We start from the raw sequence: 13,325 nt of genomic DNA, 5'->3' as shown, positions 1-13,325 counted from the left end.
GAGCATATGTCTATAGGACTTTTTTTCTTAGTTTTTTACTCCTCTACACGCTCCCGAAGTTTTGCCATTTAATTTGGAAACACCCTGTATAATGCATGTATTCGGACTTAGATAAATGTTACCTTAATTAATTGATTATAAGTTAACACTCACCAACATCCAAACTTTGAGATGTGTTCCCATTTATGCTCTCTCGTTTAGTCTTAACTGTACCAGACGATGACACCTTACTGGGTTTCGATGTATCCTCATCCTCACATATCACTTCCCACTTAACGTTAACAGCATCATTGTCCACTCGCAATAAACGTTTAACTTCCTTCTCGATCTCTGGCGCCTCTACGTATTTCTTCTTCAAAGTTTTTCTAAATCGTCTACGTCTCACGTTCTTAGTGGGTGGAGTTATACCATGAGGCCAAAGAAATTTTTTATCCACCTTGTTCGGATCTTTTTTCTTCTGTTTAACAGGAGATTCTTCATCGGTAACAGGATGATCTTCCTCTTCTTTACATATTACCATCTGAAGAAACGTTACAAGAAAATAATGTAATATAAACTCTTCATTTCCTATATTAACGATATTTACGATATTCTTCTCGTTTTACCTGGCATATATCAGCAGTCTTATAAAAACTTTTGCTATCGATGGTTTTTAAGGATTCCACTATTGTCGGCAGGTCTACAACCTAAGTAATAATTTATCAAACGCATAAGTCCACTTTCGTGAGTGATTTTCCCACAGTAATTTAGAATGAATAGTGTGAGATAGGAAAAATTTACCTTAGCATGGAGTAACCAATGGTCAAGCCTAACCTCACCGTAACGCATATCGTTCTCCAGTTTTATAGTCAGTCTGTCTTTTAAAGGCAAATTATTACGTAACGCTTCCTTCAGTATTCTAGCGGGTTCCTTAAAAGGAAAATTGATATATAATCCCTGATTCTTAATTCATCTAAATGATTTTGGATTAGGTTAAGTTCAGATTGAGTGAAATAGCAATATGAGAAACATACCGGCGGTAATCGCATAATAAATTGACTCTCCAATTCCACCTGTGGCTCATTGCGATTTTTGTCAGTATTCGGATGACGGTTCATTTTCTTCGAGTTTTATGCGATAGAGCGATTTAAGTAACAAACAAGAACAAAAACGAAATAAGGAATATTTATTTAATGGACAGGCGCGGTACAAGCGACAGCACTAGCACCATCTAGTTGCGATGGCATTCTTTTGAGGTTTCCAGCAGTTTCCAGTGATATCGATAATAGTCGCATTTATGAATTGGTTTGCAGATGGGGGAAGAGAGAAAAATCAGTAATGTATGAAAATAAATAATAATTAAATAAATAGAATCGAAATAAAATTTGATTGAAAATTTTACTTATCATGTAATACAAAAAACATTTATAAAATTAGGATATATACATGCAAATATAAAAATTAATAAGAAAATTCTGTAAATTACAAATAGTAGAAAGTACGCGTATGCATTATACAAAAAAATTTTAAATAATGTTTAATTATACAAATAAAAGTATAAAAAATTATAACATCATATAAATTATATATTTTAAGATCTGTATAATAATGTTAATATATAATTAAGTATAATAATTATATTATTACAATTGCACATTTTTTCTTCAAATTTGCTATTCCTGTAACTTTCATTGATGATACTGTATAAATAATTTTTATATCACGATTATATTATTATTCAACATTATAAGAAATATATAATTTTTAATTAATATTTATTGCACACTTATAGTAATACTAAAACGGTATATATATCGGTGTTTTAGGTTTCATGCCTGAGTCATGATATATATGTTATATAACTTACTTAAATTTATTTTTCTTTATCTAAAAAACGTATAGTTTATCTTATTGGTCTATCTCTCTAAAGTCAGTTATTTATATAAGTCAATAGACCGTTCTTTGCTAAACTTCTTGTACTGTTTATTATTTTCTCTCTTTTTTTCTCCAATATGAAGAGAAAAAGAGGAAAGCTGGGAAAGATAAATATATCATATTTAACTGAAAAGAATAGGGGCACGATTGCGTATCTTAAAACAAGATGAAAATTACAAAAGTGAGTAAATTCACTAGATGACTAATGAAATTATAAATATTTTAATAAATTCGCTTTTGTAATTTTCACCTCATTAATTCAAGGTACACACAATTGATTCTCAGGCTGTATTCTTGTCTACTCTCATGCTGCGCATGTCCAGGATCTATCCCACCGTCCCACTCTCTCGCATGTATACCGTGCTCCGTTCCGCGCGGATGACAGGCTGATCAAGTTGACAGCAGACTCGAACTACGGTCGCAACGCGGCCGTAACGACCTGTTACCGCGCGGACGCGCTGGAGGGAACGGAAAAGAGTCATTTCTTATGCCTGGCGCGGCAGTGAGTCATCGCCAAAGTACGGGATCGCTGTAGAACAGAACGATCCAGGACGGCATCATGGAAGTCCTGGACCCGAGCGTCTCCAGGGACGATCAGCCGTTATGTATCAACGATTCTCTGGAGCGAGGTAATCCGCAGAAAACATCTCGTCGAACACCTTTTTTGCGATATCATTATGCGTCGTCCTCGTTCACATAATTATACGTTTGTTATCTTCACCCGCGAGAGACAGTCAACATACTCCGCGTGCATTGCCATTGTTTGGAAACAAAGGGACGATAACGTGAGCAATTCGACAATGACGCGGGACAGATGTTCGTGAATATCGCGGAAGTGAAAACGATCTGTTATCTATAGCGTTGATCTTGTGACCTTGTTCATCTTCCCGCCTCCTCCCCTCGCGAGAGACGTCAATGCGCGTGTACGTCAGATTTATTTTGTGCCAAAGCAAGTTACGTCCGTACTTTTTATTTACTTACCCTGCCATTTCACAAGAGTAAGAGAAGAATGAAGAATTGATTATTGTTTTAAACGTATTAAATTAATTTTTGGGAATATTAGAGTGATTGCAATTACAATAATGCATCAGCTGTTAAGAAATTTTAGACGGATCCGTTTAGACAGCTGTCAATTAATATCTCATGTACACAGATTTAATTTCTTTAACATACATTGAGAAAAATGTAGTAAATTTTAATAAACATCTGTTTGAATAGTACTAATTGAATATTTAATAAGTATATGTTTATTTGGTACAAGAACCATTAAAATTTCATTTAACTATCATTCTTTTATTTAGTAAATATATTTATTTACTGTAAATAAATGTTAAGTTAGTATTATTCAAACAAATATTTATTAAAATTTGATACATTTTTTCTTAGGGCAAATTAATTTTTTAAATGTTTTTAGAATAGCTGGAAGAGCCAAATTATGTAATTGAAGGTCTTGCCATTCTCTTTCAAGATTATTCATAAGTAATATATTTTAACTTTTCTATCGATAATATATACTCACATTGTAATGTTTTTTCAGTTAACACATTGCAGATTCCAGCAGACACTAAATCATGTATCAAAGCGCGTCACACTCTCGGTTTTTTGGGCTTTCTTGGCTTTGCCCTTGTATATGCTATGAGGGTGAATTTATCAGTAGCCATCGTCTCTATGGTTAATCAGACTGCAATACCGCATACCGAGGATAATGATACTAGCGACGTTTGTCCTAAAACTAAACCGATAAATGGGACTTTCGTACCGGTAAATCTATCATTGTTTTCTTTAAGTGGTTATCTGAATCTTGATTATTATTTTCCACATCATTACTCTATGTATTTATCATATTACTTCTTATATCATATTACTTTTTAAGTTGTTTTATATCATTTTTGTTATTACGTTATTTAGATACTAGTTATCGTGTGACGTTAGTCATTTAAACTTATCACACTTGAAATGTAACACGTACATACACTATACTATTTCTTCTTTGTATTAATGCACGATACTGATATGAGTCTGTCCATCTCATTAATATCTCAACATTTGTCACAGGAAATCTAATGTATGGGATAGTGTACAAATTAAATAATGAGATATTTATTATGAATCTGTTGATATAATTTCTTTGTTGCTTCTTAATTTATTTCATTAAATATTAATGTTATCATCAAACACTATTTAATAAAAGAATTTCTTTATATTAGTATTTGAACAAAAGAAATATATGCCTAAATTATTGTTTTAATTTTTAATATATATTTAAATATTTAAATATTGGTTTAATTTATAATATATTAAAATGTGGCACACCAACTCTTTAATTAGATCTTTGTAGAGATGAATTCGTATATTGTATTTTTTATTAATGTACATTCTGAAATTAATTTCAATCTTATTTCAGAGCGCGGGAGAATTTGCCTGGAATGAAAAGACTCAAGGTATCATATTAGGTGCATTCTTTCTTGGCTATGTAACTACAAATGTTCCAGGTGGTAGGATGGCTGAGAAAATAGGTGGCAAATTAATTTATGGTCTGGGAGTGTTTCTGACTGCTGTTCTGACCGTGATAAGTCCATTCGCTGCGTATTGGGGTTTGGTTCCATTTTTGGTTGTACGAGTCGCAGAAGGATTTACCGAGGTAAATATCTTACTTTCCACAACATGCCTATAAATGTCTATGGAAAATAATATCTTTTTATATGTGATATATAGGGGGTAACGTTTCCTGCGATGCACAGTATGCTGGCACATTGGGTACCTCCATTAGAAAGAAGTAAATTTGCCGCTATAGTATATGCAGGTAATTTGTTTGTCTTTGCCTTTTAACGGTAAAAAAATATTCAAGGATTACGATATTTTTCTCAGGTTCGAATTTCGGAACTGTCATCTCATTACCAGTGAGTGGTTGGCTATGTTCTTTAGAATTATGGGGCGGTTGGCCCCTTGCATTTTATCTGTTTGGTGGTCTTGGTCTCGTGTGGTATGTGTTCTGGTTGATATTTATATACGATACTCCTTCGCAACACACGAGCATTGATCCTTCCGAAAAAGCGTATATTGAAGCTAGCGTCGAGAAAAAAGACGAGGTCAGTGTTACATTTAATATATAAATATTTTTGCGAAGTTATCATATTTGACTTAATGACCAAATTTTAAACAATAGAACGATGACCCTGGAGTACCTTGGCTGTCTGTCTTCACCTCTCTACCTATATGGGCCATTGCTATTACACAGTGCGGTCAGTCCTGGGCCTTCTACACTCTTCTGACCGAGCTGCCGACGTATATGGATAAAATTTTGCATCTGAACGTACAGCAGAACGCATTTCTCTCGGCGTTACCATATTTGAGCGCTTGGCTAGTGGGTCTTTGTATCTCGAGTTTCGCGGATGCACTCCTGGCTCGTCGTCTGATCTCACCCCTGGCCTCGTTCAAACTGTGGAACACGGTGGCCTCGTTGGGGCCCAGTCTCAGTTTTGTCGGTGCTATCTGGGCCGGATGCGATCGTATGACGGTGATGTTGATGCTTGCCGGATTGGGCTCTCTTCAGGGTGCGGTATATGCTGGAAATCAGATGAATCACATCGCATTGGCACCACGTTATGCGGGTACCTTGTACGGATTAACAAATGCTGCGTCAAACGCGTGTGGTTTCTTGGCACCATATGTTATCGGCAGTATAGTAGAGGGACACGTTAGTATATTTGTCATATGTCATATTTTTCGTTTCAAGCATTTGTTAAAATGTATGTACATTATTTTTTCTCTTGTATTACAGGAAACCCTCGCACGTTGGCATACAGTTTTCTGGATGGCAGCGGGAATAAATATGGCTACGAATTGCTTCTATTTGATGTTTGCATCCGCCACTGAACAGCCATGGAGTAAAGGCAGCAGTTGATGACAATGTCGCATTAGAAGTGCGATATTAAGCGTGGAAAATAATATACTTTTCAATCACGTTGCACATAGCACATTTTAATTTGGTTAGTCAGTTTTATATAATTCGGTATAGATTTATTATATAAATATACTAATCATTATTTTGCAAAATAAGTTACTTTATTGTTTTTCTAAAGTTATAGTTGTATCATATTTATCGTTGAACGTGCAATGACAAATGAATCAAATTTCGGTATTATCAACTTTATTGCGACATGTGATATACAAAGAAGATAGACGTCATCAACTGGCTTTCACGTCAGATAATTGGGATTGATTAACATATTTTTCACCTCCCCATTTTGCTCCATTTTATTAATCCAGCTATATCTTGTCTGGATACATAAAAAGTTCTGTAATTCATGAAGAAATTAAGTAAGTAAAAACGCTAATACTGATATTATATATAAGGTGTTCTCAGTACAAAAATGGTAGAAAAAATGATTGTACGTAAATAAATCGAGAATAGAGTAAAATATTTTCAGGACTTATTTCCATTTTCGAAGAAATGACTTTGAAGATAAGAAAATTAATATTATGTCCTTGTATTTTTTTAAGCATAATTTGTAATGGTATTAACGCATATAATGAATTTCAATAGCAATTATTAATATATCAATAAAATAGTACCATTTTTAATAAAATGATAATTTAAATTATTTTAAATATATATTATATAAAAAAAATGAGATTATTTTTTTATTTTTTTGATAGAACGTTGCATTTTTTATGTATGTTCAATAATTGTTTTTTATGCAATTCGATAAGTTTTATATTATAATAATTTTATAACAATATCATTCAAGAAAAGTAGAGAGAGAGAGAAAGAGAGAGAGAGAGATATTAATATTCAATTTTCAAATTTTAATATCAATTTCTTCAAAAATAAAGTATCCTACGACAACATTCCATTCTGTGTGTTTCGTCGATTTATTTTTATATATAGAATCTCTTTTTGTACTGGTAACATCCTGTTTATAGGTATGAAAAGGCATTTAATTTTATATATATACATACGCAACAGTATACAATAGACCAAAAATTTTAATGTTTAGAATGTGTATATATACGCACACACACATACCTCTTTTTTTTTTATTATTATATTTATTAAGAATGATGTATATGATAAAGTAGGAAAAAGCAATTAAAAGTATTAGCAATGTTACTAAAAAAGATATATTTTCTATTTAATTTAAAAAAATATTTATTATCTTTTTTTAATATTTTAATATGATTTATATATATATATATACACACACACACACAAATATATATGTATATATATGGCTTTAAAAACGAAGGTATTTATAATATCAAAGTGGTAGTAAGACAAAAATGGCTTCTCTATAATGTAAGTAAAAAATTGTAACAGTATTAATATTTCATTGATATAGTATACATTTCTGGTAATAAAATACGTGAAAATGATATACAAAGACAAAAAAATGATTTCGTCGTTCAAAACAGCAGGATATATAATTATAGAAATTTTTACGTATTTTAATATAAAATAAGTAGAAATCGTTAGCAATTGTATTTAACACAACAAAAAAATAATCATATGGAATATTGCATGTTTATACTATATATCTTTAATCTATATAATATGTTTAATAGTACGAAAATTTGCGTAACAATATGCAAAATGATGTTTTAATTTATGATAAAAATATAATAGTTATCCTATGTGCGAATTATATAAAACATTTTATCAAAATTTAATGATCGTATTGAATAAGCAATGAACAGCCGTACAATAACAATAATCATTTGTATATAAATTTTTTGATCGTATTTCTATCACATATTCCTTCAATAAATTTTTTTATGTTAAAATATACATTGTATCGTTCTTGTATTTAAATTTTCCTAAGTAAAAGCATCAGAGTCGCTAACTTGAATTGAGATCGTCTTTGTTTTTAGCAGTAAGCTCAAAGATCATATCCCGCATACGACTCAACTCTTTCAATTCCCCTTTCATTCTTTGAATATTTTTTTCTTTTTCTGATATGGTTTGCTGAGAAGTCTGTAGAATATGCTTCATTTGTTCAATTTCTTGCTTGAGCGCAGATATATCGCTTTGATTTGCTTCTATCTCTGCACTTTTTTTCTCTAAGATCTACAACACATAAAATATAATAGAATTTGCGTTAGAACATTTTTTAGAGATGAAATATACAGAGAATTACTATACCTGTTCTCTTTTGCTAAGGGAATCTTGCATTTTTTGTAAAAGTTTACTTAATTCATGATTTTTATTGCTCATATCTGTAGCCTTTGCTTCGGCGATTAAAAGTTCATTATCTAATTCTTTGATTTTTTTGGTTAATATATCAATTTTATTATTACTATCGTCTAAGTCTTTTATACACTGTGTCAGTTTTTCATTTAAATGCTCTAAATTTGTCGACTTTTCTGCCACAATTTTTTTCAAGGATTCATTCTCCTAAAAATGCAATAGTCATTATTATAAAAATTAGAGAAATTGTTAAAGCAAATTGTTAAATTTTGCATTTGTGTAATAATAAGCACTCACTTGTTTTTTTAACGAAAGCGCTTTCTGAGATTGATTCTCCTTCTCGGCAAGTTTTGCCGCTAATGCACACTTTTCCGCTTTTGTTCCTTCTAAAGATTGCTGGGTATCAAATAATAACTGATGTAATCTACTAGATTCAGCTACTACTTGCGCTAATCTGTGTTGTAGACTAGTAGCATGATTATTTGCTGCTTCTAAACTTAACCGCATTGCCCTTTCAGAATGTCTCATTGTTGCTAACTTTAAAGAAATTATTTACAACACAATAAGATAAAACTGTGTACACTATAAATGTAAAAAAAGATTATAATGTATAACTTTTATACTTTATATTCATATAATTCCATAACCGCAGACGTTGGAATATCACTAATTTGATTTGATTCAAGCTTGGTTAAAAATGCATCGAGGCGCTCTTCTTGCCCGAAGGAAAATAACGGCGCTAGTTCGTTCCCGGTATAATTCAGGGATACTTTATTCGAGATCTCCAATATATTGTTATTGGTATTTTGAACCAATATCAATGGTTCTAATTCTTTCATGCAAAGTGCCACTGCAGAAACACTTCTCAAACAAAAATTCTGTATGTACAACTATCACATGTTAAATTGAGATGAACATCTTATTACATGTGAAGGCTTACCATTCTTGTGGAAATCCAATCGATGATGTCAACTGCAAGGCTTTGTACTTAACTTCTGCATCACCGGTGAATAATGCTAGCGCTATTATCATTTGTATTTGTTTTTTACTGAGCAATTCGGAATATAGAGTTAACCAGTTGGAATGATTCGCTGCCAAATCTGCTGTCAAGGCTAAGGCATGAATGTAAAGGTTGATAGAAGCATTCTGCAAAGTCGGAAACATGTAATTAGTGTACAACTTTAATGCGTGCAACATATTAAATTTTGTATTAACCTGCATAAAGTTTTTGGTCCAATCTCCACGGGCGGAAAATTCATTATCCAGCACATGATTGAACTGTTTGCGCATTGCACATTCGTTGAATGAGTTCATAATTTTCTTTTTCAGCGCAGGAGTTTTAATCATTTCTTGAAAGAGTTGCATTAATTCGGCTTGCTTCATTTCCGCGTTTTGACCTCCACTTTGATCGTTAACTTCGTCCTCCTGATTCGTTATAAGCATTAGGACAGACGGATCTATTTCTGTTAAAACTTCAGTACAGGTCCTGGTGCGTCGGGAATCAATTATTATGCTTCGTATAAGTGCTAAAGCTTTTGAGCACACCTACATTTTTTAACAGAAACTTTGATTAAACTACTTTCTTGTATTCCATCTTTTCCGTTACATTTTTTTACGAATTATTGCATTAATAAGAAGTATGAAAGATGGTAATAGAGGTTACGAGCGCGAGCGTGGCATGACAGACAGCGCACTGGTCTATCATACCAAAGGTTCCGGGTTCGATCCCAGTAGGAACTAAAATATTTTCGCTCGTATCTCCTCTCAGAAAAGGCCGGCAACCTCCTGAGAGTATCTTTGCCCACAGAAACACATTTCAAAAAGTCCGCCGTTCAGAACCGGCATTAAAACTGTAGGTCCCATATGCTTGTGGTAATTGAATAATCAGTGTGCGAACCACAAGCACATGAGAGAGGTGTAACACAGGCCAGAGGATTAACGTAAGAAAAAGAAGATAATAAAGATTACATACCTGTTCCACAGGTACCCATGTCATAGCTGATTTTATACATGCAGGGTACAAAGGCGTTATGACAGTTAATTTCAGCTTCACCAATAATGATAAAAATTCCATCATGAGAGCGACGCATTCCGGATCTGTGCTCTCTTCCAAAGTGGCCAATATATTTTTAATATCTTTGTCGTAACTAGAAAACATCGAAAACAGGGTGTATATATATATATATATATACAGGGTGTTATCAATAAAGGGCTACAGATTTTAAGGACATATAGAACAACCAAAACTAAGTCAAAAAGTCCTAGTAAAATAGGTCCAAAAGGACAAACGGTCCAGGAGATTTTGGCAACCATTCGTTTTCGGATCTAAGTTTATTAGGATTTTTCGACTTATTTTTCGTTCCATATCCTTAAAGTCTGTGATCTTTTTTTGATAACACTCTGTATGTTTCAGCTTTAAAATATTTTATGCATTATTATCTTACATAAGAACCTGATTTGATCGACTTACTTTGAATACGTGAGTAGAACATTTCGCCAATGTTCATTTTGCCCAATATCATTAAAAAAATCGACGATATGTCTCAATAATAAAACATCTTTTTGTTTCATCGCTTTTTCCAGATTAATAAACGTTACCGATGCAAAATCTGTGATATATTTCTCATACATGCTTGTATTAGTTGGCTCCAATATAATTAATAACTTGCAACATTGTACACTAGTGTTGACATGATCTTGGAATTTCACTAATGTTCTAATAAATGCTTTAGTATTGACGGTTCGCATCAGCGTATATACTGCCGGAAGATTTTTATAACATAGATTTACCAGTACACCTAAAGATAGAGAGATAATCTCTTCTTCTTTTGATTGTACTACCCACTGAGTTAACGTGGAAATTAAATACGGGAGATGAGTCTCTTGCCACGAGATTTTGATTCCGTATGTTAATTCTTGTAATAGTTTCAGTACTCGTATCCTCTTTTCAGTTGTCAGATTCGCCTATAATGTTCGAAAGAACTTTACATTAATTTGATTATGTAAAGGTATCTAATAATATACTCCATTTCTTATTATTCTATTTATAGAACAGTATCTTTTTAATTTTTTTCTCCATATGTATATACTATCTTTTTGATTTTTTTTCATATGTCCATATAATTCATGTATATATATATATAAAAAAAATTTTTTTAATGCTCCATATGGAGAAAAAAATTAAAAATCTCAATCAGAATAAATCGATAGTTAAAAGAAGGGCTACGAGCCAGTTACAACATAAAGAATATTTAATAAACTTTCATACATACAGACGTTTCGACACCGATCGGGTCATCTTCAATGTAAACAATAAGCAATAATATATAAATTAATGGAATATTCGGTCTCAATTTAAAATTATCAAGTATATATATTATTAGCATAAAATATATATACTTGATCATTTTGAATTGTAACGCAATTTCAAGTTATTGTATAGAATTATATATAAGATTGTAGAATTGGAAAAGCGAGATGAGATCACCGTTATGGTACTTATATTTGGACCGCACAAAGCGAATACTATATTAACCGACGTTTTTACTGGATTTTATTACGTGACCGAATATTCCGTTAATTTATGTATTATTGCTTATTGTTTACATTGAAGATGACCCGATCGGTGTCGAAACGTCTGTATGTATGAAAGTTTATTAAATATTCTTTATGCTTGCTTTCCAGCAAGGCGTGCTGTAACTGGCTCGTAGTCCTTCTTTTAACTATTGATTTAAAAATGCTGTTCTATAAAAAAAAAATAAAAAAAAGGATGATGAGAAAAAAATGGATTATATGATTAGTGAAAAAAAACAATGTGCGAGTATTAAATTCTATACCTCTAATAATCTTGCTAATATCGGCGCAAATTTATATATATGAATAAGTGATTGTCTAGCAGGTACATTCCGACAAGCGTTTTGCAAAACATCCACGGCACTCCAGATTAAAGTAGATCGTGATCCTATGGAGTTCATAAGTTCGTACAGGCTCACATAGAACTCTGCGGCTACGCTAGTCCCAGGATCAAATATACTCAGATCCAGCGTTGCACTGATTACCTTATAAATATAAATTCATAAATAGGAACACTTTAAAAACATAATAACAATATAAGTGTATTAAGCATAAATGTGTTTTCATATTTACTCCAAGACTTCTTTGTATAGCGGAGATTACGTTTTCGCTGGGGTGCTTGGTGTATTCTAAAGCTGCCGATATAAACGCTCTCATATGCTGATACTTTTCCATTATCGCACTAAAATATTTTGTAGAGAGATCCCAATAAGTTCACTTCGCCGGAGATGTTAACGTGTCAGTTGGTTTTCTTTTAAAAATTTATCGCGTATCTCTCAAATGCATGTACGTCTTAGAACTCGGTGGAGATGTTTCTTTAGAAGGTAGTGGAAATCATAATTCAACGAATATCGCGTTCTGTCGCTGAGGTCGCGCGTTTTCGGACGTAAACAAAAGGCAGCATATGACATGACATGTGGAAGAATCTCAAACGTGGACGCCCATTTTTAAAAACCGACATGATTCAAATTGACCAATCGTGTCCCATATTGTCGCAGGAACCAATCGGCACGTGTGACGTTCTACGTAGGACAGAGCTGATATTTTATTCGTCGTAAGAACTGAGGGCACAGTATAGGTAAAAACAGTGAGCGCGTTCAAGTTGACAAAGCGGCTAGCCTGCTCGCCAAGCAAATGAACATAATTGGTTGTTACTTATAGATCAATCATTTCATCGCTCGGTAAGCATGCCTAGCCGCTTTGTCGTCTTGAACTCGCCCAATAGTTTCACTCAGCCAAAAACGGTGGCTACAATCCTGCGCAATTAACAACATGACGCATCAATCAGTTTCTCTATTCCCTAAAGCCGGAATCCGATTACGCATTGAAGATTGAGATTGAAGATTGAAGATTAAAATTTGACCAGTGAGGACAAAGAAATTTTAGCCCCTATTGTTTTGATTGGTCAAATTTCAATCTTTCAACTCTTTTTGTTGAGTCCGCTGAATACGCCCATTGACCATTCACAGTCAAATATGAGAAGAATAATCGATTTCATTCTCCTCTCTTCTTTCTTTATACACAATTTTACTTTCGAAAAAAAGAACAAACCTAAGGTTTTATCTCATGTTTCTAATCAACTGCACGGCCAGCACGGCCTCTCTTATGGCGCGGTCACATGGTGCGGAACGTATACGCAATGCGGAATTGG

General features: G+C 33.0%; 3 protein-coding genes across 5 annotated transcripts in view; 1 reads left to right on the top strand and 2 right to left on the bottom strand.

Annotated features, from left to right (window-relative positions):
- The window catches only part of Taf7 (TATA-box binding protein associated factor 7), a 3,360-nt gene extending 2,155 nt beyond the window's left edge, over positions 1 to 1,205 (bottom strand). For both annotated transcript variants that reach the window (XM_018444152.1, XM_018444153.1), the window contains exons 1-4: positions 1,014 to 1,205; positions 781 to 909; positions 606 to 686; positions 154 to 520 (exon numbers count right to left, since the gene is read on the bottom strand). In XM_018444152.1, the coding sequence (XP_018299654.1) occupies positions 154 to 520; positions 606 to 686; positions 781 to 909; positions 1,014 to 1,097 (661 nt within the window). In that variant the 5' untranslated portion in view covers positions 1,098 to 1,205. The remainder of the gene's footprint in view (positions 1 to 153; positions 521 to 605; positions 687 to 780; positions 910 to 1,013) is intronic.
- A 995-nt stretch (positions 1,206 to 2,200) lies between these two features.
- On the top strand, positions 2,201 to 6,072 carry MFS10 (major facilitator superfamily transporter 10). 2 transcript variants are annotated; one of them, XM_018444359.1, is made up of 8 exons: positions 2,474 to 2,543; positions 3,452 to 3,675; positions 4,319 to 4,555; positions 4,630 to 4,717; positions 4,783 to 5,003; positions 5,081 to 5,611; positions 5,696 to 5,903; positions 5,997 to 6,072. In XM_018444359.1, exons 1-7 carry the CDS (start codon positions 2,474 to 2,476, stop codon positions 5,816 to 5,818), a joined length of 1,494 nt encoding a protein of 497 aa, XP_018299861.1. In that variant the 3' UTR covers positions 5,819 to 5,903; positions 5,997 to 6,072. The 2 variants fall into 2 exon arrangements, with proteins under 2 accessions (XP_018299862.1, XP_018299861.1); XM_018444360.1 differs by lacking the exon at positions 5,997 to 6,072 and having other exon boundaries at positions 2,201 to 2,543; positions 5,696 to 5,818.
- Positions 6,073 to 6,143: 71 nt separating this feature from the next.
- LOC108720374 (uncharacterized) lies at positions 6,144 to 12,627 on the bottom strand. Its single transcript, XM_018444358.1, has 11 exons — positions 12,248 to 12,627; positions 11,938 to 12,159; positions 10,572 to 11,065; positions 10,074 to 10,248; positions 9,317 to 9,646; positions 9,042 to 9,247; positions 8,725 to 8,962; positions 8,399 to 8,638; positions 8,057 to 8,308; positions 7,759 to 7,981; positions 6,144 to 6,212 (listed from the first exon to the last, which is right to left on the bottom strand). Exons 1-11 carry the CDS (start codon positions 12,347 to 12,349, stop codon positions 6,184 to 6,186), a joined length of 2,511 nt encoding a protein of 836 aa, XP_018299860.1. The 5' UTR covers positions 12,350 to 12,627; the 3' UTR covers positions 6,144 to 6,183.
- Between the last annotated feature and the right edge of the window lie 698 nt (positions 12,628 to 13,325).

The sequence above is a fragment of the Mycetomoellerius zeteki genome, unplaced genomic scaffold (genome assembly GCF_001594055.1).
Source record: "Mycetomoellerius zeteki isolate Tzet28-1 unplaced genomic scaffold, Tzet1.0 scaffold149, whole genome shotgun sequence".
NCBI classification, from domain to species: domain Eukaryota; kingdom Metazoa; phylum Arthropoda; class Insecta; order Hymenoptera; family Formicidae; genus Mycetomoellerius; species Mycetomoellerius zeteki.
Note: the sequence above shows the minus strand (reverse complement) of the source record. Positions and strands in the feature narration are given on the sequence as shown.

Excerpts from the sequence above, each read along its gene's own strand:
- MFS10 (XM_018444359.1), top strand. The coding sequence starts at position 2,474 with ATGGAAGTCCTGGACCCGAGCGTCTCCAGGGACGATCAGCCGTTATGT. Across the intron at positions 4,556-4,629 it reads TCGCAGAAGGATTTACCGAG|GGGGTAACGTTTCCTGCGAT; the intron begins GTAAATATCTTA and ends TGTGATATATAG. Across the intron at positions 5,004-5,080 it reads GCGTCGAGAAAAAAGACGAG|AACGATGACCCTGGAGTACC; the intron begins GTCAGTGTTACA and ends TTTAAACAATAG.
- LOC108720374 (XM_018444358.1), bottom strand. The coding sequence starts at position 12,349 with ATGGAAAAGTATCAGCATATGAGAGCGTTTATATCGGCAGCTTTAGAA. Across the intron at positions 8,963-9,041 it reads ATTGGATTTCCACAAGAATG|TGTTTCTGCAGTGGCACTTT; the intron begins GTAAGCCTTCAC and ends TTGTTTGAGAAG. Across the intron at positions 7,982-8,056 it reads CCCTTAGCAAAAGAGAACAG|ATCTTAGAGAAAAAAAGTGC; the intron begins GTATAGTAATTC and ends TATGTGTTGTAG.